Source organism: Desmodus rotundus, chromosome 1, assembly GCF_022682495.2.
Source record: "Desmodus rotundus isolate HL8 chromosome 1, HLdesRot8A.1, whole genome shotgun sequence".
Taxonomy (NCBI): Eukaryota; Metazoa; Chordata; class Mammalia; order Chiroptera; family Phyllostomidae; genus Desmodus; species Desmodus rotundus.
In genome coordinates, this window is record NC_071387.1 from 39561097 (window position 1) to 39584934 (window position 23838).

Sequence of the window (23838 nt, forward strand, 5' to 3'; positions counted from 1 at the left end):
ACAGTTCTAAAGCAGCACGGCTTTGAGTAACGTGACAACTTTTTGGTGGACAGTATCTCCATGCACTAGAGAGGCACTCGTTAAATACGTGCAGCAACCCGCCATTGATCACCTCTCCCCCTCTACCTCTTCTCAAGTGAGACAGAAAATAAAAACAGCAACAATAAGAGACCCACATTGGTTTAAAACTAATCTCCTTGAATAAAACGAATAATTTTTAATAGTCCAAGATAAAAATAAACTAATGCCAGCAAAACAAAGAACTGGAAATAAGCATACTAGAAGTTATTTATGTTTAATGCTTAAAAGTCTGAATGCACAAACAATCTACCATTATAGAAGTACTGGTGGTCAATACAATGCATTAAAACTATGTACAATGCACAGTTTAGTATCAAAATCTTTCTACACTGTAGAGTTTTACGAAACTGTTAATGACATCAAACACTAAGCACTTAAGACACCATGTTTTTTTCTGCTACCACATTAGGAACGTCAATGGACAGTCCATTTCAACTTGTAGCATCCATCCATTTCTAGTATGAAATTAAGTAATTTTCTACTTATACAATAAAGTTTATCTACACGGTTCTCTTGATTTTGATCCATAGCAGCAAAGGCACTGTACATCAGCAGATCCACAGACTTAAAAGATTTTTAAAGCATTCAAACAAAAAATAATAATAAAAAAAGGAGTCACATATCATAGTTTAACAGCAACAACAACAACATAAAAGATAACACAATGTTTCTGGCACAATGGCACAGCCTGTGTCCATTTCAGGGACATCCAACTAAGACATGGAAAGAACCAGAGGTAAGGAAAGCAAGTCCTCATCCCAGGGGAGAGTCCATTCTTCCTGGTTTCCAGAGGGAGGTCCTTGCAAATCCTTCTCTGCCGTCTTTGTTTTGTAGAGGACTTGACTTGCACAGCGGGAAGAATCTGTGCAGTTCCCAAAGAACATGCCAAAAAATAGCCCATAATCTCCCCTAATGACAAACTGCCCAAAGATAAACATCTCCCTTTGCAAAGAAATGTGGCAGAAATATCCAGAGGGATTAAGTTCTCTCTTTGAGACCCAATTTAACCTGATCATCTGTCTATAATACAATAAAAAAGAATTAAAAACATATTTCAAAGACACTTGTCAACAAGTCAAAAAAGGAAGAAAAAAATGAGAAAGTCCAATTACTTTTATCGAATATAATCTAAAGCTATAGATATACTGGTTAAAGTTCTCCAAATAGACTCAAATGAATATGACGTGGCCTGTCATGTTCTAATTGTCCAAATTTCCAAAGGTCTTGAAAATAAGTAGAAAATAAAAACAAAATAAATCTAACAACACGGCAACATATTGCTTCAATATGTAATTATACATTTCACATCTCTATACAGTCATTAGTCTACATTTAGTGACATTTTTAATCGATTATTTTAACCCTTCCTTCCCCCTCCTTTGCCAAAAAAAGGAGGGGAGGAGTAGCAAATACAATGCATCTTCATTATCAATGCAGGAGCAGACAGCTTTATTTAGTCAGTCATTGTTAGAAAGCCTTCTTTAAACAAAATAAATATATTACAGATATAATACATAGAGATTCCATTCGCTGTTAAGTATGGTTAATCCTTGTTCTTCCAAGTAGAGAGCTGAAGATTTGGTATCACAGGTTCTTAATGAGTTTCACAATTCAATAGCAAGGAGGAAGTGGGGGGAAAGGAAAGGGATTAAACGCCACAACTGCAAAGAGCATTGGAAATCCTTGGTTTTAGACTGGGGTGGGGGGAATGATAGAACAAAGTGCTACAAGGAGGAGTCCAGTTCGCATGAAGATTTGTCCTCAATAAATAACTTCATAAACTGTGGCCTTCTTATCCCCAGAGCCAGTGACAATGTATTTGTCATCCACAGAGATATCACAGCTAAGCACCGATGAGGATTCTTTGGACTGGGAAAGAAACATAAACAAAAAGGTTTAATACTGAAGGAGAAACCCATTAATACTGAGAGGTAGGACTGGAGGACTTAGAGCAAACAGAAGCCTAACGTGTTCCACTGACCAAACAGGAACCAAACAGGAGCCCAAGCCAGGAAAGGCAGTCTCAGAGTTTCTTAAAGCAGCTGGGCCAGGTGCCCTCCTAGGGACACTTCACCACCTTAGCCTACAGGCTCTTGCCCCAGGGACATCGGGCATCAGGCAGGCCAACAGATGAACCAAGGCCCTATTTCAAATCCTATTCTCCAGACAGTTACAAGCAGAGTGTCTAAGTATGAAAAACCTTCAGCTTCACTCACATGGACTTGGATTGAGGTAAAGCTACAAACACCAGACATGTCACTTAACTTGTCTAAGCCTCAGTTTCCTTGTGAAGGAAAACAGGTCAAGATATCTTACCTGTCTGCTTCCCTTCTACAGGGTTTTTAGATTTCAAGTGTAGTGTTCAAGTGTTCAAGTGAGGTAACACATGGGCAAGAGCATCGAAAACACTCTTTAAATACGGAAGGTAAAAATATTTCTAAAACAAATTTCATTGTGTGTAAAAATGGAACCCAAATTTGCAAGCAGGAAGGGGTTCAATAGTTAGAAAGACAAATGCACCACACTTTGAGTTCTGCCCACTTGTTCAATTGTACTACTAGAAAGGGGTCAAATGGTAACTTTGAACTGAACTGTGCTAACGAACAGAAATACCCACGGGATTTCAACTAGGACTTTGAACACTGAAAAAATAAATGCTGCACGTGCAGCCGCTAACCCGCTACCAGTGTTTCTCAAACTTTCTGGTCACAATCTGAATAAATACATTTTACTTTGCAACTCAGTATAGACACAAGACATAACACTTACACTTGCTACAGTAGATGCACTCTAATTTTTTTTTTTTAAGTACTAGGTGGAACCAACTAAAAGGCTGTGACCCACAATACAAAAAAACAGCAAAAACCAAAAAAACTCCACTGTATCATATTATTATAAACTTCACGATAGCAAGAATCAGTTATTTTTATTCTACTGATTGTACTGCTCAGTGTTTTCACTCAATCTATGTATTTTTGGATTCGATTATAACCTACTCTTACAAAGACTTAATATCACTCGGTCAAGGAAACTGCAAATCTATTATGTTATTCTGAAAAAGGAACACCACCTAAAAATTAACATCCTAATGTTAAAAGAGAAGTCATTTTTAACTTGCCTATGAAGTTCTCACATACCAGCCAGAGAGTGAGGAGAAAGACTGTGCGGGTCGTGTCTGAAGTTCAGTTCTCCTACAAGTAACCGCACAAACTACACAGCACCACTAAGTCAGTGAGAAGAGTAAAAGTTTGTAACATTAATCAAGATTACTGAACTTTTCCATAACATTCTTCTTTGGAAAAAAATCAAAGAACAGCAATAGTAATAAAAGTATTCAGGAGAATGCTCAAATTTTAAACATAGCAGTTTTTTTCTCTGCGCAATGTGAATTCTACTAGCTCCTACCTCCTAGGACACTTGAGTGCACTACTAACCTGCCAGAGTGCAAGGAAACAGTTTGGCTAAACACCTGTCACGCAGTGGGCTCACAGTACGTGGAGGCAAAACGAGTTAAGTGTTACCTGGAATATACTGGCTCCATACGGTGTTCTCCAGGCATTCAGAAGGTTGTCCTTTCCAGTGCTTACAAACCATTTGCCTAGAGGAAGAGGGTTTCGAGACAAGCAGTGTTTGTGATACTTTCTCAGACACCCGAGAGATGCGCTTTACAGAGCTTCAAGCTATTCATAGAAAATTCATCTGATTTATGCAACAAACAGGGGAGTTTTTTTTTCCACTGTAAAAATAAAACCTACTCTCCTAGATTTAATGAGTCATTTATACTATGACAAGGACAAAGTGGATTAATGCCAGAAAATTACATGGCATTAGGGAACTGGGCACGTGTAAGAAAGTAGTATAATTTTGAAGAGGGACATATTAAAATAAAGAACAGGACTTAAAATGAATCAGCTGAGGGCGGAAGGAGTGATTCTGGCTCAGAGAAAATGGACCCCCAGAGGGCCTGCTTACCACAATGGGCAAACTTGAGGGACAGCACACAGCTCTCGTGAAGGTGTAGCTGGTACTTGTCTGGCTTGGTGACGTGCAGCACCTCCACGTTGCTGTTCTCCATCCCCACCGCTAGCCATTCTCCGGTTGGGCAGTAGCCCAGAGAAAAGATCTAGAATTACAACAGGTGATAGTGACAATGGCTACAGAGGACAAACTTCTTTACCTGGGAAGAACTGTTTCTTCTGGGGTTACTACTTAAATTGTAAAGGAAATCAAGATAATTTCAATTGTACAGGGGAAGAAAATCAAAGCCAAACGGGTGATCCCAAAGTAATGAGACATATCTCCACAATATAATTTTAAATTATGTAAAATTCAAATATACACACACACAGTAATGGACTTTGAAATGAAAACTTGCTAAAAGCTTATGAAAGATATCTTAATCCTTTAATAAAATACATACTATTGCATTTTGATAGAAAACAATGGAATTTTCATCTATCTAATCTAGAGTCAGAAGTGACTTTGTCTCATGGTAAAGAAACTACCCCTTCTTAAGTCTGGCTTGTATGTCACAAAACCGCTTGTATGTCTGACACGCAACGGGCACTACACGGCACCTGTGAGGTAAAGTCGTGCTGCTGCAGCTGCCGCCCTTCTCGCAGGTCCCAGGATCGGACCGTGTTGTCCAAGCCGCCCGTCCAGAGCTTGGTGCCATCATTAGAAATGTCAATACAGCTGGCCCCGTCTGTGTGGCCCTGGAATTGCCTGGGAATGTCAAAATGGAGGGGAAATCCTTGAGAAGTTAGTCTTCAGGTGAACTCACGTTAGAATTCCTGCAATTTTGTTGCAGACCCTACTGGTAGATTTCATTTGTTTTCTAATTATTCGAAGTAATAAAAAAGCATCCGTGTAAAAGAGATTCAAGTTAAATTGAGATGCTGCATTTCCTGTACTTTTTTGTTTGTCTTTAAACGCTTAGGAAGTATATGCGCAGGGGTCGGGCGCAGGGAGCAGCAGGACCCCCTCTGCCAGTGGGCAACAGTGCGTCTGCAGGTGGCTGCACGAGACCAGGAGGCCAGGCGCTCAAGCAAGGCACATGGTAAGAAACTCAGGGTGACTCAGCTCTCACAGGAGCCGGTAAGCTGTCAAAAGCACTGAGGGGAAGAAGGGATTAGAAACAGTTCCTCTTAAGAGCCTTACCCAAAGGGAACAAAGTGATGACTATTTTGTTTTTAGAATCATATTACAGAGCTTAGTCCTGCCTAATATCTTCCAGACAGACAGCAGAGGCCTCTTCTCCCTGCATACGCCCCCGCCTTGTAGCTAGGCTTGATTGCAACCTTCTCACACCCGTTGGCGGATCACACCTCTTGCTTCCTGCTCTCCCTAGGGCTGACGTGTGGAGACCTGTTTCAGGGCCTCACATATCAACACTCTCCTGCACACTCTCATTTCTAAACAGACATCTTAGTTATGTCTCTTCATCCCTAAAGGTGGGACTACAGATAACCCAGACCTTTTCAGGGTGAATAGCATCAAATACATGCATGGGCCCATGGCAGGTGCTCAATAACCATTTGTTGAAGAAACGAACAGGTCAGATACACATGGCACTGAGAACAGCACCATGCACTGTGAATCTTCTCAGTGAGGGGCTATTGGCAATGCTGGTTTGCTAGCAAGCACAGATGGCAAATTACAGGTGTTTAACGAGCTCATGAGGTCATGGGAACCTTATGTACGGTAATTATGTAAAAGTGACATTTTTTTTAAACCTGAATTGATACTGCTTAGTATAATGTCAAAAAGAAAAAAAAAAAAAAAAAAGGAAAAGAAGAAAGCAAACCTCCTCATTTGATAAAGTTCAAATAATGCAGCAAACAAGATTTTATACTGATCATTTGTTTTCAGCATCTTAAAATGGGCCTATTCTTAACACTTTTCAGTAAGGCAACTCTATTTCATTTTTCAGACAGACAGACACGCGTACAGATCTCGGGCACAATGTGGTACAACCAGCTCCTGCTCACGGTCTGGGGAGGAGTCCCACTGACTCACCTCACCAGCGTCTGGTTGTGCAGGTCCCACACGGCGATGTTGCCGTCACTGCAGCAGGAGAAGCAGACCTTGGAGTCGGGGCTGATGGCCAGGGCGTAGCAGGCGGGGGCCGAGGACGTCAGCTCTGCCTTGATGCGTGGGGTTGGAGCGGCCAGGTCCCAAATGGACAGAGTGCTGGCTTCCCCTCCTACAATTAGGGTGCGACCATCAGGCAGCAATCGGCACGAACGGATGTAGTTATCCCTGTTCTGTAGAGACAAAACCATCAAGAGATTACTCATGAGGAAAGGAAAACAGCATTAACATGAGAGCAGAAATTCATAAAAGTATTGTGTTCCCTCCTGGTTTTAATGAGCCATTTCTACTTACGACAATGATAAAGTAGATTAATGCTAGAAAATTACATGAAATTAGGGAAGTACTTAAACTTGATCTACAAAATTTAGTACCGAGATGTTTAATCTTAATTAGCATATAAATGCAAAAATACAGACCCACTCCCACCACCACCACCAAATCAATCAGCTGCCTGGGTCATTTGCACACACAGGCGCATGCGCACAGGGGCGCAGCAGCCCTCACAGTCCTGCAGAAGCCACGCCTGGGGGCTTGGTACACTCTACCTGGCTGGGGGGAGGTCCTGCTCCTGCTGCCCGAACTGTCAGGGGCTAAACACACCTAACAGTCTCCTCCTTTCATCTGGCTAAAGGCACCATGGGTTTGACTGATTATGTAGCATTAGTTGGAGGCAAGACATGATTAAAAAGTGTTAAATAACAGAAAAGAAAATTTCCTCCAGTTCATGAGGCCATGGGAATTTTGTATGTTAATTATGTTAAATTTACCTAGCGCTGTGCTGTAGCAAAAATCCTACTGCTGGTCTAAGGAAGAAAATCAAACTAAAATTTCCTAAAAAACCTCAAGGACAAATAAATACTCATGAAACAGCTAAGGGTTTGTCACATGAAGTCCGAAGTTACTCCTGTCTCACAATGTGACAGGTCACGGCACTTAGCTGTACTCTCACAGAAACCACATGGGTTCCTACTGTCCCTACATCCCTTTACAAGATAGGAAAACAAGTGCTGTGCCTGTTCCCAGGCACTGGGATGGCTGAACGACAGCTGTCCTGGTGCAGTGTCATATGAAAAACTGGACAGAACTGGACATTAATTCTGCCTTAAGGAACTGAAAGATGACATACCTCCTTAGCGGCGCTCTCAATCTCTCCGTGAAAGACCACAAACACTGAAAACAAAACCCACTTGGGATAGATACTGTGTGTTGCTTATACATCCTGGTCTCTAGCATCCCATCCTATTTTCTGAATGAAGGCCTAAGCCCTGTCCGCTCATGTTCACTCACCAGACAGTCGAGCTGAGAGACAGGGCTCTTATTGCCGGGGTGGCTGATGTCCCAGACCTTGACGCAGCCCTTCCCACCCGTGTACACGTGTCTCGTGGGGTTGCTGATGGTCACCGCGCACACCACCTCCCCGTGGTTCAGGGTGTTGATCTGGCGAGCGTGTCGGGGGATGCCTGGCCCAATAAGGGCGTCGGGGGGGAAAGGGACCGGCTGCATCTGCCCATCGGCCGTTACGTGGAAGGAGTACGCTCTAAGGCAGTAGAGAGGAGAAAAAATAGGAAGGAGGAAATGTAAACAATGTTACCTGATCAGTGTAATAAGATGAAGCATAGAATATTTTCAATGGGACTTACGATTTGCAAACAAGTCAAGCTTACATAGTACGGTGGGAAGAACATAATTTCAGAGTCACAGAGCTAGAGCTATAATCAAACCTCGGGCCAACTCCTCACTAGCCACTCTGTGTTATTATCAGTAATTACTTAGCCTCTCTAAATCTTTAAAATCTTTAAAATGGAGAGAATGCTACTCACACTTCACAGAGAATAAAGTAAGACAGCCAATGCCCAATGCAGTACTTATCCCTTCAGGGCACTGTCATCTACTTTGGATGATTCAGAAGCCTGTGATGAGATTTTTGCCTATAGATCATTTCATACCAATCAAGACTTACTAATTTGAGATCAATAAGCTAAAATTACGAAGATTTAAGGAGTCTCCAGGCCTAAATGGTGAAATGGCAGATGTGCCACAAAAAGGAATAAAAAAGAAATAAACTCTTATCAGACTTGATAATAACAAATTCTAATAATTCTATATGGAATTAGAATCTGAAAAAGTATTCTGTGTGACTGCCCCAAAGCCCCACTGTGAACACCTATCAGCAGCTCCATCCCCAGTGAAGCATTTGGTTCTAATTGCAACTTAAGTTAGAGCAGCTCCCTCAACAGACATCTCTAGTCTTAGGGCACCGAAGTCAGGGAGGGGACGACACAGGGGGCTGTTCTGATGCATCTGGAGGCAGGAGACATCCATGGTGGGTGGGCAGGAGCTGGGCCTGTCTTGGGGGTATCATGGGCAATCGCCCATTTGAAATGATGTTATTCTGCTTTGGGGTGGAGCTTTGGAATGTGCTCTGTTCATGGAAGAAATGTACCGAGGACATACCAAATGAAAGCTTTTGTGGGTACACAAAAAACAGCAACTTGGAGCAAACTACAGAGTTTTGGAATTGAATCAAAGGTTATGGGTCCTTAATGCAAAAATCTACAGGCCAGTCACATTCATCAAAACTCAGCTCGTCACTGAGGGGCCCCATGAAGGACAAAACACGCGCATGGCTACAGGAGATGTAGGTGCCAGAGAGGGGAGGGCTTTCTCCTCCTCTGTTGACTGCAGAGCAAGACTCAGAACTGGGCTGTAGAGGAAAGGCAGTATGTTAGCCTTGCTAAGGGGAAGAAGGGTGGGAGGTAGGAAGACAACAGATGATTTGATTTCTTTGGTGAAATCCACAGAACCTGGAGAGACAGGGATGTGTGACCTGACACAAGAGGTACCGAGGAGGACTCTAATGCTTGGGACCCAGGTGACTAGGTAGACAGTAGTACATGGAAGGGTTTGGTTTTCCTCCCCTTTTGAAGGCCTAGGGGAACCCAAACAACTCGACCAGAGGTTGAGCACTGTGATGCAGGAGAGAAGTGAGGGTAGAAAGATCAAGTTCTGGACATCCAAAGAAGTGACAGTTGAAGCTAAGGAGCAGAATGATCCTGGAGTGGAGTATGTGTGAGTGGAACAGACGCAGAATCTAAAGCATGCTTACTTTTAAGGAATCCCCAGCAAGAGCAACAGAGGAAGTAGGTAATCAGGGGAAGAAGATAAACGGGAAAGGGGGAGGACATGGCTAATTACATGACAACTTACTAAGAGACTCACTCCCTCAACCTGTGTTTCCTGGCTCCCCGAGTGTGCCGGCACCCATGCTGACAGGACTGGGGGAGCAACAGAAAGAAAAAACCCACATGCCCCATTCTCCTGAAGTTACAGCCTGGGGGGGAGGAGGGCAGCCAGCGGGTGGAAGGGCAAATTCATCAGTGAGGGGGTCACATAAATAAATACAAAAACGTCAGGCTGTTAGTGCTGTGAACAGTGCCTGTGCCATGGCTCTCCGGGAATCCAACAGACTGAGGAGGATGGGCAAGGATGCCATTAGGAGCAAAGGTATGGCAAATGGAAAAGTAGAGTGAGATACAGTGCTTATCATTTAGTCAGAAAACGTTTATTAAATGACTAATATGAGCCAAGTTCTATCGGGTGCTGGGGAATCAAGGTAAGACAGATAAAGTTCCCATCCTCCAGAGCCTACCTCCTAGATGGGAAAATAGACCTCACATAAGCAGGTAAATAACGTCAGTGGTGGTTTAATGCCATCTCTCTTACACACGTGCACACACACTTTCATCTTCAGATATAAAGACTGAAGATGCCCAGAGAGGCCTGGAGTGGTGTATGAGCTGAGACTTGAAGGACGGACAGAGGCCTTGCACATGCCAAAGGGGACGGAGTGCACCAGGAAGAGGAACAGCAAATACCAAGTCCTGGAAGCAGAACCAAGGGGGAAGGCCAGGCTCAGTGCAGAGTGACAAGGTGAAGAGAGGCAGGGGCAATGTTAACAAGGGCTCTGCTAGGTTGTGATGAGACCTGCAAGTATTATCCTGAGTAGAATGGAAAGTCACTGAAGACTTCTGGGCAGGGCAGTGTCATATTTAGTTAGTGTTTCAAAGGATAATTCTGGTTGCTGGGTGATGAATGGATTGTAGGTGGCAGAATAAAGGAAGGAAAACTAGTGGGAGTGGGGGCTAGTGCAGTAATATAGGGGAGAAGCAGGTGGCTAGGGATTGGGAGGCAGAGAGAAAGCTGGGAATAAATTCACAATTCGAGAAAATTACTCTGGCTGTGTGAAAGCAGAGGGGACCATGTTGGATGGGACATTTGAATTTCGAACAGTGAGGGGTGATGACAAGGTGTTCTTTGTGAGTCTGTGAATAGGTAAGGGAACTTGAGAAGGGCAGAAGGTCACTAGAGGTGATATGGCGCAGTTACTGGGGGACTGACCTTGTGAACGCCAGTCACCCAGGTTGGTGGTGCACTCTTCTGGGAGGAAAACCCCAAGCCAGGCCAGGTCCTTAATAAAGAGCGGGAATGCCCCCAACAGTACGGAAAAGCAGTCCAATGGCACAAGCCTGAAAGGCATAGGATTTTCATAAACAGGTAGAAGAGTTTGGTTTTAGAAGAGAGTGGAGAAGCAGGGAGGAGTTTTGTGGGGGGAGAGACGATGATGACGACGACAACACAGCCTTTATCACCCCACCATGGCCCTGAGGACTGCAGGTGTGAAACCAACATTGAAAGAGCACCCCTTAAGAGGGCTGCAGTGGAGGAGTCCCCTCTGGAGACAGCCAGGTGTCAGCTCAGGCAAGGAGGGGAAGGTGGTGATGCTTGTGGAGAAAGGCTGAGATTCTGATGGATTATGACTGAGAAAAAGGCTAATTGATTTAGCAATTAAGAGGTCAGGAAGAGTAAATCTTAAGGGAGGCGAAAGAAAGGTTATTCCCAGTTTAGATGGTGTTGTACATTCTTAATGATAATTTACTTGAAAAGACACCTCCCTTCTCTCCTCTCTAGAATCACTACATGGTTTTTAAAGAGCCTTGAGAGTTTAAATAGTTAAGAAACCAGACACACAATTTCTTTTGAGGTTTTTAATAGGAGAATTCTTCAGTTCAACCACGACCACTTGGTGAACACCTACTATGTTCCTGGAGCTCCCTTCCTAAGAATTTCAAGAGCCTGCTTGCATTTGGGTTATAATGTGGCATATGAGCTGAGTACATACTGGAAAAGATAGAGCTCTAGTACATACTGTTTATCAGATTTCAACAAACTCTTTGATGTACACATACAGTAAGTACTGGAATGAGTAATAAAAGCCAAACTTTCTTAAAATTAGAGTTACTCAAGCTTGAAGAAGTGTTTTTTTTTTCTATCCAATTAGCACACTTCCCGGCCACACACTCTGATTGTGTCATGCTGAGAACATGGAGTCAGGTGAGGGACTGGCCTTGCCCACAAACAGCTTGCCATCTAGGAATTCTGAGAAAAGTACAGAAGTGACTATAATACTGGGTGGAAGGTGCAAAGTAGGAAGTTCTGTGGTGGTTCAACAAAGAAAGCTAAGGGCTTATGTTTCGTGAGAGACATGGTACTAGAGATGGATTTTACTGAATGGAAGGATTTCACTGGGAGGAAGGAAGATGGAAAAACGATTCCAGGGATGGGAAGTAGGGAGGAAGGGGAATAGCAGAGAACAAGGGCTTAAAAATGAGGTCAAATTTTCTGGGTAATTTCTGGATTGGTTTTAATCTAGGAATTCATTTATTCAACAATGACTCCATAGTAAGTGGCTGCAAGGGCTGGCCGAAGCACAATCTGATAAAATACATCACATATTTGTATACATATGAATAGATATCAATATAATGACATAAAAGGGAAGTGTTAGAATGCCAGCCTGAGAACATCACAAACGGAATTTAATGAAAGACACTTAAAAATTTCAAATAAACTTGGAGGGAACTTCAGAGGGGATCAACCAATTTAGGGTGAACTGAACATGGACAAAACCCTAGTAGGAGAAGTTCAAAGGTGACTGGATAGATCATTTAGCAGAGACCCTTTGCCCTGGTATTAATTCCAGGGACTGAGATTGTGAGTAAAGCCTTTAGAGAGTTACAGGGGGAGAGAAATCACTGCTGGAATGACACTAATAATGACGGATGACAGATGTTCATGAAGTTCTACAAAGCCCTCCTCCTCTTTAACTCTTGCCTCTTCTCCCTACACCTCCAACCCTTGTCCCGCCTCCCTACCCTGCCCCATTTTATTGCTGAATTCTCTTTACTCTGTATTTCTCTCAGCTTACTCATATTGCACTGATGTTATAATAAATTCAACTGATAAGGATTTAGTGGTTAGGTGCTATATATACATTTTGGGAGGGCAGGGAAAAGGGGTGGGATACTGCTGGGGCAAAGCCATTCATAGAATAAATTTGGTAACAAGAAGTACAATGGTAGGAGGAAGAAGATATAATTATCTCAATGATCTCGATGAGATGTAATGAGGGTCCTGAGCTAGAAAGGAGAAGAAGGGTAACATACTAGAAGTAACAGATATAGGATTCTGTAGGACTGAACTTAGTTTGGACTTTCTGACAGAACTGTACTTCAAATAATCAAGGAATCTGCAAATCATTCTTTTTCAAACATGCACATCACAGTTACTGTATTTAGATCATCACTTTTTGATGAGAACCCAGCTTAAAGAAGGTCCTTCTCTTCCCACAGTCCACCTCCTTCACCTTCCCTAAGAGGCCCAATTCTGTAACGTTACACTCACCTTTTCATACTATGTAACACCTTCTCCAGGTTTCCAATGTCCCAATACTGAACTAGACCTTAAATGCACAATTATAGGTCTGGCGATCATACTTTATAAAGTATGATAGAAAAGTAGGTTCTGTAAGTAGTGTGTGCACCCACTAGTAGTTAAGCCAGTCAGCAAGTAATTGAGGGTTTACCGTTTGCCAAGCAGTGTTCCTATTTTGAAAAACATTGCTATAAAAACAAATAAATATAAGACCAAGGAAAGATTCCTGAATTGTGAGCAGCCTAAAACCTATAACCTGAGGTCTTGTTATGGTTGAATTCACATGCCATAGCCTATTGTACAATTAGTACCACAGTTCTAATCGAATACTTTCACACTATTTATAGAAGCCGTATTTAAGTAGAGGTAAGGAAGAGAGTCCATTTTTTGGCTTCTGTTGAAATTTAACTATGTTGTCATTCCAATTACATTCTGAGTGGACCCCTTGCTAATTTACCAGAATAGACACAAGGACCTAATGTGAATTACCAAACAAATGCTATTTTATTCATTAGTTTGAAACATGCACTAAATTATAATTTTTGATAATATCTAGCAATTCGTTTTGTAAAAGTAATTAGGACAGAGACACTCAGTTCCTTTAAGTCTTTCTGGAGACAGTAGCTTGCTGCACGTGTGTGGTGAGGGAGGCAGGTGACTTATTATGTCTTATGCTCCAGCACAAAAAAGTTTGTTTGTCTGTTTGTTGAAATATGCACAACACAATGTTTCATAGTTCTGTATCTTATAACCTGAAGAGTCATATAATCATTATAATCATTTCTTCTGCAAAGATCTATAATAAAATCATATTATCTCTATGTGCATAAATGACTGTGAATTTATGTCTTGATGCCCTTTTTATGAAGACACACCAATAACAGGAATGTGGAGTCTAACTTAATCCACTCTGCTTTAGCCGTTTCTGCCCCCTACAGTATGTTGTATTGCATCAGAGGCCGGAAAACTGATAGAGCCCTGGGGCAAAGCTGACAGAAAGTAATGCTGCAGTTGACTGAATAGCCACCTTGTACCAAACACGGTACAAGACACGGAACATATTGTTTCACTTCATCCTCACGATCTCCCTGTTGGGCAGTGACAGCCTGGTTTACAGATAAGCCAACTGAAGCTCACAAAGTTAAGAAACTGCATAAACTCATTCTCTAGTTGTCAGCTGGCAGAGTCAGAATGAAACCTGGATGGGCCTCACTCCAGAACCCATACTCTGTGGACCACACCACTCTCTTTGGGGTCCTTAGTGTCATTTGCCAATTGCATTAGTTGTGACTCTATCACTCCCAGGGACAAAAAATCCCAACCATCCTCTATCCCCATCAACCCTTCCAAAAGGAATTCAAAATTTTTATAATGCTGAGCATCAAGACTGGGGGAAGGAAGGGAGGCCCAGCTAAAGGTTCAGAAGTACCATCTGAATCAGACCAGCTATGATTCTATTGTGGTTCAACTGCCTCAAACCCTCCAAAGCAAGGATGTCATTGCTTCCGGAAATACACCTAACACAGTTTCACCTCTTGTGGCCTCTGGGCAGCAGCTGAGACAAAAAGCACCACCTCATTTGCTCTGGTGGTTATACTATAGCTGTGCGTGCAACCACTGCGTAAGGGGTGTGACTTCAGTACCTCAACACAGGACAATGACTCTTCCTGAAGGGAACACCCCATTCCCACAGCTTCACATGGAACTTCTATGGGAACTTCATTTGAGTTATTTCATTAGTCCTTTGACCTTGTTATTTAGGTCACTGCATGCAACAGACCAAACTTGCACCTCCAAACACAGCAGAGTTCTTGGTCAACAAGACCGGTCAGTCAGTGAACAACTATTTCAAGAACACACATAAGTACACAGAATTCTATGATAATTGATTATACCCTCAATTCTCAAGGAACTTTAAGTTGAATCTGCCTTGCCTCCCTTATTAGTCAGTCAAATATTTACTAGGCAACTTGACTATGGGGCCAGCATGTGTGTGATCCACCAGAAAAGTTAGGGTAGAGTCTGTATGTAAAGCAGTAAGTTACACAAGGAAGAACCAAGAGTTTGATGTAGCTGGTGGAAAGTGAAGAAAGGGTCAAGGTCAGGAATGATTAACACTGAAGGGCAGGAAACTTAGGGGAAAAAAAGAGGACACATAGGAAACAAAAAGCTGACAAGTTCCTGAGTGTATGGCTAATGAATAAATAAGCAACGGGAGGTCAGGGAAAGGAAAGATTGGCATGTATTTTCACTCATTCATCCATCCAATAGGTATAAATTGTGATAAACAACCATGATCCAGGTACCATTCTAGGCACTAGAGCTACTTCTGTAACTGCACAGAAAAGATTTCTGCTGCTCTGCTATTATGGAACTTATATTCAAGCAGGGAGAGGCACATAATGGCTGTGGACAGGTATAAAAAAGGCAAGGAACAGAAAAGAACGATGATGGGGAAAAATGGAAAGAAGGATGCTATTTTAGATAGTGTTACCAGGGCAGAAGGCTCCTAAGTGACATCTTAGCAGAGACCTGAAGTGAGAGAGGAGGCCACAGTAGACCTGAAGTATGCAGGAAGGACCAGAAACAGCAAATGCCCCAAGGTAGGCAATCCAGTAGGGAAGCCTCTGAGAAGGAGACTCAGCTGCTCCTGAGGGCCAAGTCTGGGAAGCAGAGGGCAGGTGAGAAAGCACGAGAAACTGGGGAAGCAGCATGCTATATGGCATGTATAGTGTCAGGGTGCCAATGGAAAGAGCAATGGGAATACAACACATGTGAGTAATAAGGCAGGGGGGATCTGTGGGGATGCTTTCCAAAAGAGAGGAGAAAAAAAAGCAAGCTGGGATTTTAAAGGAAAAGCCAGTGTTATTTTATAGTAAATTCTTTGTATCTGGGATGATGAAGCCAATTGAAAGGTACCCTGGGTTGAAATGAAGGATGAGGAATGAGATGTGGCAAGAGGAGAATGTACAAGAGGCTGGAACAATGATATGCGTGAGTTTTCATTCAAGACTCAAGGGGGCTATGAATACAAGGACTCCCAGCTCCCAAGACCAAGACAAGAAGCCAACTGACAACGGAGCAAGCCACCTCCTCTGGAAACACAACTGAGCACAAAACCACACTTCTTTTCAGCCTTTGAAGTTAGGTATGTCTTTTTCCAACATGCTAACGTTTTGAGCATCCCGATTTGCATGTAGGACTCTTTTTTTTTCAAGGCAACAAAAGAATTGCCTTGAAAACAGTAAGAGATGAAGAGAAAACCTGACTGATGGAAATGCCTCAGCAATTTGCAATTCCGTATTAGCAGCTCAAGATTTTAAATTGAAAACACAAAACCCCACCTCATTACCTCTTTCCTTATGTTAAGAGAAAATGGAAAATACTTTGCAAGAAAAAAAAAAAAAGAAAACAAGCCAGGGGAACTCTCCACACTGTCCAGAAGTGCTCAGAGTCTGAAGGGCCAGCCCCATGGCGGGCGGGGGCAGAGAGTACTCACGGTTTTCCTCCTGGAATGCCTGTCAGGTTTGGGGGAATGGCTGGCACGCGCATGTGATGGTGTGGATCAAATCCAACCTAAAATTTTTCATAAGCAAAACAATAAATAGAGATACCTTTACTCATTCCATCTAAAACCTGAGAGAACATATTCTTAAAAAACATATTAGAAACATATTAGATTTTAGAAACATATACAGAGGTATTTATTTATTGATGAAATGATAGGATGTATGACTTCATGGTAACATAATTGGGAGTAGAACATCCATAAAAAATATACTAATAATTATTCATGCTCATAATGGAAATGAAGCATTCATTAAGTTATTACTTACTGTACTTTTGTAGCTTTAAAATTTTTAAATTATATATAAAGTTAAAAAATACTGTCACCTTACAAAAGAAAAAGGATGTAATCGCATATAGTTTAATTTATAATATAACTATAAATAACTCAAATTACACAAACTACATTAATATTAAACCACAGACAATCCTCTGTACTCTGAAATTCAGTTTATTTTGTAAGAAGCCACAAACGTACCACTGGTGATCTCCCGTAGGCAGCGGCGGCGGCGGCGGCAGCAGCAGCCGCGCTCATCTGCGGGGAGATGTTGTGCAGCCCCGCGTAGGCAGCTCCAGGGCTGGTCAGCTCCCCATTCATCCCAGCGTGGGGCACGATCCCAAATGGAGTTGGGTATGGACAAGGAACTGCCATTGGTGTCCTTAGGCTTGAGGCTACAGACCAAAATGGAAGGAAAAAAGAGAAAAACGAAAACCACAGGAAACAATAATGAAGTTAGACATTCTTATATGCATTAAAAAAATAGGATTGATGGATCAAATAAACTTATTTTAATGTTCACAAATGTCATTCAAGCCTTCATGGTTCATTCATTCACCTTATTTTACTGAACACCTACTATGTGCCAGACACAGTAGGTGCCAGGTGCTTGGTTTGGGTTAAATAACTTTGTCAAACAGCCATGCAATGCTGGTTATTAACACTCTCAATGAAACTGCACTCTTTAATTTCTTTTAAAAACAAGCAACTTACAAATATATAGAAAAACTTTTTTCTTACTAACCCAAGGGGTCAACGCCTGGAGGTTTTCCAGGTACAGGCCTCAGTCCAGGAGTGGAATTACTGCCTGGGGTGGGTGCATCGGTTCGTGGAGTAGGGGTATTGGACTTTGAAACAGGAGTAGTAGATTTTTCATTCTAACAAGAGATGCAACAAGATACACTCGCAATGAGAACACAGCTTTAATAATGTTTAAAAACAATGATGTTTTACATTTTAAAATGTAAAGAAGAAGGAAAGGAAAAAAATGAAAAAGGTTCTTTAGCTTGGGTCTTTATTTTCATTAATTAAAAAGGGTTAAAATAAGGGTTCCCTGAAACCATAAAACCAATGTTCAAGAGAACATATACTGAAGCTGAATTAAGGGTGGAATAGACCATTTCCAGGAAACTGGTCAGGGTCAGATGGAGGCAGACAAATCACATGCTCTGACTACGCCCACCACTTGCTGGTGGCTTTGATTTGACATCGAGTGGTTTGAGTTGGGCTGCTGGTGGACTGTTAAGTCACAAGGGACTGGTTCACAGCTCCCATTAGACAAGACCCAAGCCTGAACCACCACACAGATCAGCGCAGAGGAGCTGCCACTACAAAAGGCCAAAAGGTCAAGAGAGAACAGAGAAAAATGTAAACTAGCTCTCTGTAAGCGCCCCCCAGTCTGCAGAAAATCTGACAAATTTTCTTTCCTTCGGCTGTGAATTCAGTTATTTAAATCCCAAATTGTCTTTTTTTGTTGTCAATGTTATATCACAAGCAAGTATGGTGAGGAAAAAGAAAGACACACCACACAAAAATGCAATTAACTACATAGCCACAGAAGAAGGGGTTATGGGGAGATTACCCTGACTTGCCAGTAGTTTCATTTTGAATTTGTGATTTGTGGTGTGAGTCAAGGTACATTTTTATAAATGACAGATTACTTTTTAGATAGAAAGAGAAAATTATTGCAGTCATATACAGCTTGGTAATTCAAACAAAGCCAGCAACAAAATCACATCCAAGCCCAAAACTAAATTTACCATAAACCACAAGTGACAAAACTATCTCTGTAACTCCAGTGCATACTTTTTCATCTTCACTACGATGCGTTTCACTCAATTTCCCCATCTCCCTCCTCTAGCCTCTAGCCTTGCACCAAGACTCACAAAACAAACATCCATCACTGACAAGTCAGTAAACCCATCTGTTCCAAAAATACTTTTGTTGATTAAACTTGAATGCTGAACATATACATACGTTTGGAAATAAAAGTCCTATAGAAAAATGTAAAAAAATACAAAATTAAAAAATTAGTCAAACCCAACCATCCTGAAACAGGCAACACTAAGAAAGGCGAACCACTTACAAGGCTGAGTTCTTTGGATTTGGAGGAAGGAGTACTGCTGGAGGAAGCGATTGAGGCCGGGCTGATGGGGGCATCTTTCTTGAGCAGGCGTGTCTTGTCCAGGCCATTCTCCCTCGGGGAATGTGCTGGGCTCCCTCGAGGGGAGGACGGGTCCTACAAAGGAACATCTCCGGTATTAATGCAGCATAGCACATGCACAATGCTGGTGTACTTGGGTGTGGACGTTTCTAGCTGAAAGTATTTAAAAGCTTAGATAATCTTCAGACTCACCAAACCACTGAAGAAAATATTCAGTATTGAGGTCAAAGAAAATACTACAAATTTATAGTATTTATTTAAAACAAAAATCAAAACCCTAAAAATTTGCAAGTCACTTGTCAATGAGATCTGCAAGCTAACTAACCACAAAGGTCTGCTGTGCGTTCACGGTGGCGGTAAAACACACTAGCACATCATAAAAAAGAATCGCAGTAATGAAAGTATCAGTAACGTATACAATCAGTAATACATAAATTTTCCAGGTAAATGTACAGTGGGTCCTACTAGAAATTAAGAAAACATGTGGATGCTAATTGTTAGGACACTGGTCATTGTTAGAGCTGGGTAAGAATAGGAAGTGAGCCGTAAACATACCTCATTGGAAACGTCAACCACCAAGTTGTCATCACTCTTCTCACCATCGCTGTCCTGTATCGACAATTGACAAGTATTACCTCCTCCTCCCCCAGTGGGAAAAAAAAAAAAAAAAAAAAAGAGGAGGAGGAGGAAGCCACCAGACTTACCCGAGATAAGTCCAGACTAATTGATCATGCCTTATAAAAATGAATGCATGAAAGAGTGCTAAACATTCTACAATGTACTATGTTCTTTAGGCCTCAGCTGAAAGTTGTGAGGTAGGTGATGTAATGATTCCACTTTACAGTTTAAGAAACTCAAGCTCATGTGGCTTCCTTGCTCCTCCAGAGCATGAGCAGAAAACTGGCACATCCACACTGAACCTGCCTGTACATAGGTGTCATTTGTTTTCAGTGTTTTTTAAAAACTGGGTAAGTAGCCACAATTTAAAAAATGGGAGTTTTCACATGGAAATCCTAGTTTTCAGCCTTTTCCCCAGCGAGGTCTGCAGTCTTGCTAGGCACCAGCACAGGAAGCAGAGCGGGGCCTGCTTGCCTCCATTCCAGCGCCATCCAGCTTGCTCCCTTTACTATGTGACCCAGAGGACCAGTCATTGAAGAAACTGGATGTCAGTCCAGGCCAGGGACATCCTGATGTCTTTGTAAGTCACACTCCACAGGCTTTATATATTCCTCAGCACAGCTAAACATTTTAACAGGCTTTCTATGATTTTACATCTTTCCTTAACGTTTCTAGCTGACCACAAAAAATTTAGCCACCTTGAAATATATGGTGGGAAACAAACACATCTATAGAAATAATAACAAGGAACACACAAGTCTTCCATTAGTTGCCAGATAAAGCACTCTGTTCTCCCTCACATACGAGTGTGCAATTCGGGCTAGACAATTAAGACAAAGCTAAGACTGCAATAATATTTTTTTTCCTCTTAGGATGTTGTTATCCTGTATTCTAGTTTTGGCTGATAACAGTCAAAGGGTAAAAGGGACGCTAATAAAAAGCAGGGTAAACAGGCCTCCCCAAAGCAAAGGTGAATGAACCTACATAACGAGCTGCAATTTCCTTTTCTTCAGTTTTCTGCTTTTTGCTGTCAGAGGAATAGTCTGTGGAGTTTCTGTGCTTCTCAGCACCTCGGAAACTGGCTGACGGGGATACAGAAGAGCTCTGAAAGTAGAAAAAGAAGCGGGGTTGAGAAATGGTCAGCCATTTAACAATGTGATTTTTTAAATCATTTGAGACTTTATCTCCTTTTTGTCCATTAGTGTACACTTGCAAAGCTGTTAAGGAGACAGGAGAGGAGGTGAAAGGAAGAAGAAAACAGAGGTATAGAGAGAGTAACAAGGAGAAAAAGAAAGAGAAAAGGAACAGGAAAAAAGGAAAGAACAAGACAAAAAAGCAGAGATGAGATGGGCAGCAGAGAAATAAAAAGGCAGGCAGGGAATAGTGTAAACTCAAAACACAGAATGGGGTTGGTCAAACAAAGATGTTTATATTATACTGCTGAAATAGCTTTAGAGAATTGAGAAAGAAAGCAGATACGAGAGAAAAAGGAAGGAAGAAAAGGCAGGCATCTTTCTTTGATGTTGGCTGGTTAATGGGAAGCCAGTATTTTAAGCCTCTACAGAGAAACTGAATAATTTAGAGTCCAGCTTGAGAGATAATTAGTAGTTCTTCACTGGAAAAAAAGGAGAGGTACTCTTGAGGAATTTAAGCACCCCAAAGTGATGATCGTGTATACTATGGTCGTATTTATGGAGTTTTGCTTTGCCCCCTGCACCTTAAGGGCCTGGAGATGCAGAGTGACAGAATAAAACAAAACAAAACAAGAAAACAGCTGCAAAAATGCACTTTATTCTTTTATGATTCCTGTTCCTTTTTATCTCTGGATACCCAGGAATCCCATTAGGCTCAGGGAATGGAGAAAGGTGGTCCCTACCTCTTGGGATCACAGTTGGTAGTGATCTGTATGAGCTCAAGCCACATGTGTCATCTCTGCTCTTCCAAAGAGCTCTCAACCTGAGGACCTCCACACACAGAAAACAAACACCGGTGACAAGATCTAAAGCAGAGAATAAGTCTGTCTGCCATTAAGTCAGACTGTGACCAGGTGCATTTAGATGCTATGAGAACTTCAAACTACAGATGAAGTGAAGAAAGCATTGACGAAAAGTGAGACTAACCTTAGGAACAGGTTAGTGACTCCGTTCAGGAAAGACCAAACAGACACTCTATACAAAGGTCAGCAAGGCTGAGTGTAGGGCTCAGGGTGGATTGTAAAGGCCTGAGGAGCCAAGTTCCTCAGCAGGGCCCAGGATAAACCTCCAAGTGCTAAATTAGCCCAGCCTGGGGAAGAAAAGGGCTGATCTTGGAAGGCAAAGAATTTTGGAAATAAGAAAAAAAAGTTCGAGGAAGAACAAAGAATCACCACAGAGTATCCTTGCCAGTCAGTCATCCAAATCAATTCAGAAAACTACTCAGTAAAGGTCTTTTACAAAATTAACTCCTTGTCCTTTTTTCCTTTGTAAGTCTGTTAGTAATAATTTATATTTCTAAAGACACACAAAATGTCCAAGGGCCCTTTAATTAACTGTGGGAAGCAGTGTAACAGCCAGAACTTTGAGCTCTATATTCTGTTATATTCTGTTTTACTTCCATTACACCATAATGCTATATTCTCTTGTGGCTAAACTTTCAAAGCACATTGTTGATAAAGGATAACCAGTAAACTTTTTCCACACCTGGGTCAGTATAGTGACCAAGAAATCACCCCCTAGTGGTCAGCTGTAGTGTGGCAACTCTGCCATGAACTCCAGAGGCAGGGAGGCAGGGTCAAAGTTTGGAGGAGGATAAAGATGAGAATGACCAGTGAGTACATTCCCACTGACAGAGGCTGGATATTCCTAAACCCTTCCTTCTTGTACTCGTCCCTTCAAGGTTTTATATGAATATTCTAGATGTATGCACCAAACCCTGCAACTAACCCTACTCAAGCATCCACCCTTAACCTTAGTGGCAGAAAAGGTGGCAGGCATTATTTAGTAAGGCTGAAGACTGAAACAACATTAGAAGCCAAGAAATTCCTTTCTTTACTCAATAATTTCAATTAAAAAAACCCGGACTGCTTCTTGATTTTCATATCTCTACCGCGTTCCATTCCTCGTTCCCAAGTCGTAAGACTTGGTTCAATGCTTCCGCTTTGCTTGCTTGCGCACCATGAGCCAGTGCAATCAGGCTTTCGTGATCATTACTCCACTGAAATCATGCACACAAACATCTGAGCTGCCATATTTAGTGCCGGAGCCCCATTATCTAGTTTCTGCCCTCTCCGCTCTATCCTCCACATTTCTGGGATTTGTATTTCCTAAACTGATATTCAACAAATCAATCCCTAAAAAAAAAAAAAAAAAAAAAGAATGGTTTCCCACCATCCAGATTTCTGAGTAGGGCTATTTTCTCAGGCCCTTCACTTCAGGCCCCGACCCAGGGTCCTGGCCTTGTCTCAGCACTAGGAGTTTGCTGCCGCAGCCCAGTGCTCTGTGTTTTATATTGCATCTGTAGCCTTTTTTCCTGGCTCATGAGAATGCCTGTTTCCTCAGTACCTTCCTTTTGAAATTTCAGTCTTAAGAAACAGCTCTAATATCACTTTTCTAAGCTCTTTCAGACACTATCAGGTAGAACTAATCACTCATTCCTCTGTATTCCTTAACATTTTGTTCACCCAGTGAGTAGAGCACTCACAACTCATGGCTGTTTCCAAGGCCGCTTCCCACTTCAGGATGTGCGATCCTGGGGGCAGGGGGACCCGGCACAGTGAGCAGAACTGCCCAGGAATGTTTTTAAACGTGAATGGCAAAACAACCCCTCTGTACTCCTTAACCTTAATTCAATACCCCTGTGATATGTTCCCTCCCAGAGGGCCTGTAGTTCCATGGGAAACCGTTCGCTAGAGTGAGACCTGAGCAGTGGTGCCCCTTGGAACTGGCAATGTGGAAGCTCTGCCCCTCTTCACCTTTGCTCCTTAACCTACTTCTTCATGACTTCATCCTACTAATTTGATATTTTACCAAAAAAAAAAAAGTACATGTGTATGATTACAAACTATCTGAGCTTTTTGATTCTGACACACTTTACTGAACTTCTTTCTACTCTGTCCAAAAGGAAAAACTGATATGTAAACAATGGTGAAATACGTTCTTAAAATTAATATTCAATGGTAATATTTTTAAACTGGCTGTTTGAGACTCTGTAGCAGTATTTTCTTTGTGAATTTTACTGTAGACCAGAGTTACATGTTGGCGTTTCCTGGTAGATGATAAAGTAGTTA

The 23838-nt window shown here is 42.0% G+C and overlaps 1 protein-coding gene across 8 annotated transcripts in view; it reads right to left on the reverse strand.

Annotated features, from left to right (window-relative positions):
* Nucleotides 1-279: 279 nt before the first annotated feature.
* LOC112304410 (transducin-like enhancer protein 4) overlaps nucleotides 280-23838 on the reverse strand; it is a 142174-nt gene continuing 118615 nt past the window's right edge. For all 8 annotated transcript variants that reach the window (XM_053923590.1, XM_053923589.1, XM_053923588.1 and 5 more), the window contains 12 exons: nucleotides 20559-20678; nucleotides 19512-19565; nucleotides 18879-19031; nucleotides 17538-17670; nucleotides 16994-17187; nucleotides 16448-16524; nucleotides 7465-7714; nucleotides 6100-6347; nucleotides 4659-4806; nucleotides 4054-4204; nucleotides 3603-3679; nucleotides 280-1950 (listed from right to left, as the gene is read on the reverse strand). In XM_053923590.1, coding sequence (XP_053779565.1) covers nucleotides 1843-1950; nucleotides 3603-3679; nucleotides 4054-4204; nucleotides 4659-4806; nucleotides 6100-6347; nucleotides 7465-7714; nucleotides 16448-16524; nucleotides 16994-17187; nucleotides 17538-17670; nucleotides 18879-19031; nucleotides 19512-19565; nucleotides 20559-20678 — 1713 coding nt within the window. In that variant the 3' untranslated portion in view covers nucleotides 280-1842. The remainder of the gene's footprint in view (nucleotides 1951-3602; nucleotides 3680-4053; nucleotides 4205-4658; nucleotides 4807-6099; nucleotides 6348-7464; nucleotides 7715-16447; nucleotides 16525-16993; nucleotides 17188-17537; nucleotides 17671-18878; nucleotides 19032-19511; nucleotides 19566-20558; nucleotides 20679-23838) is intronic.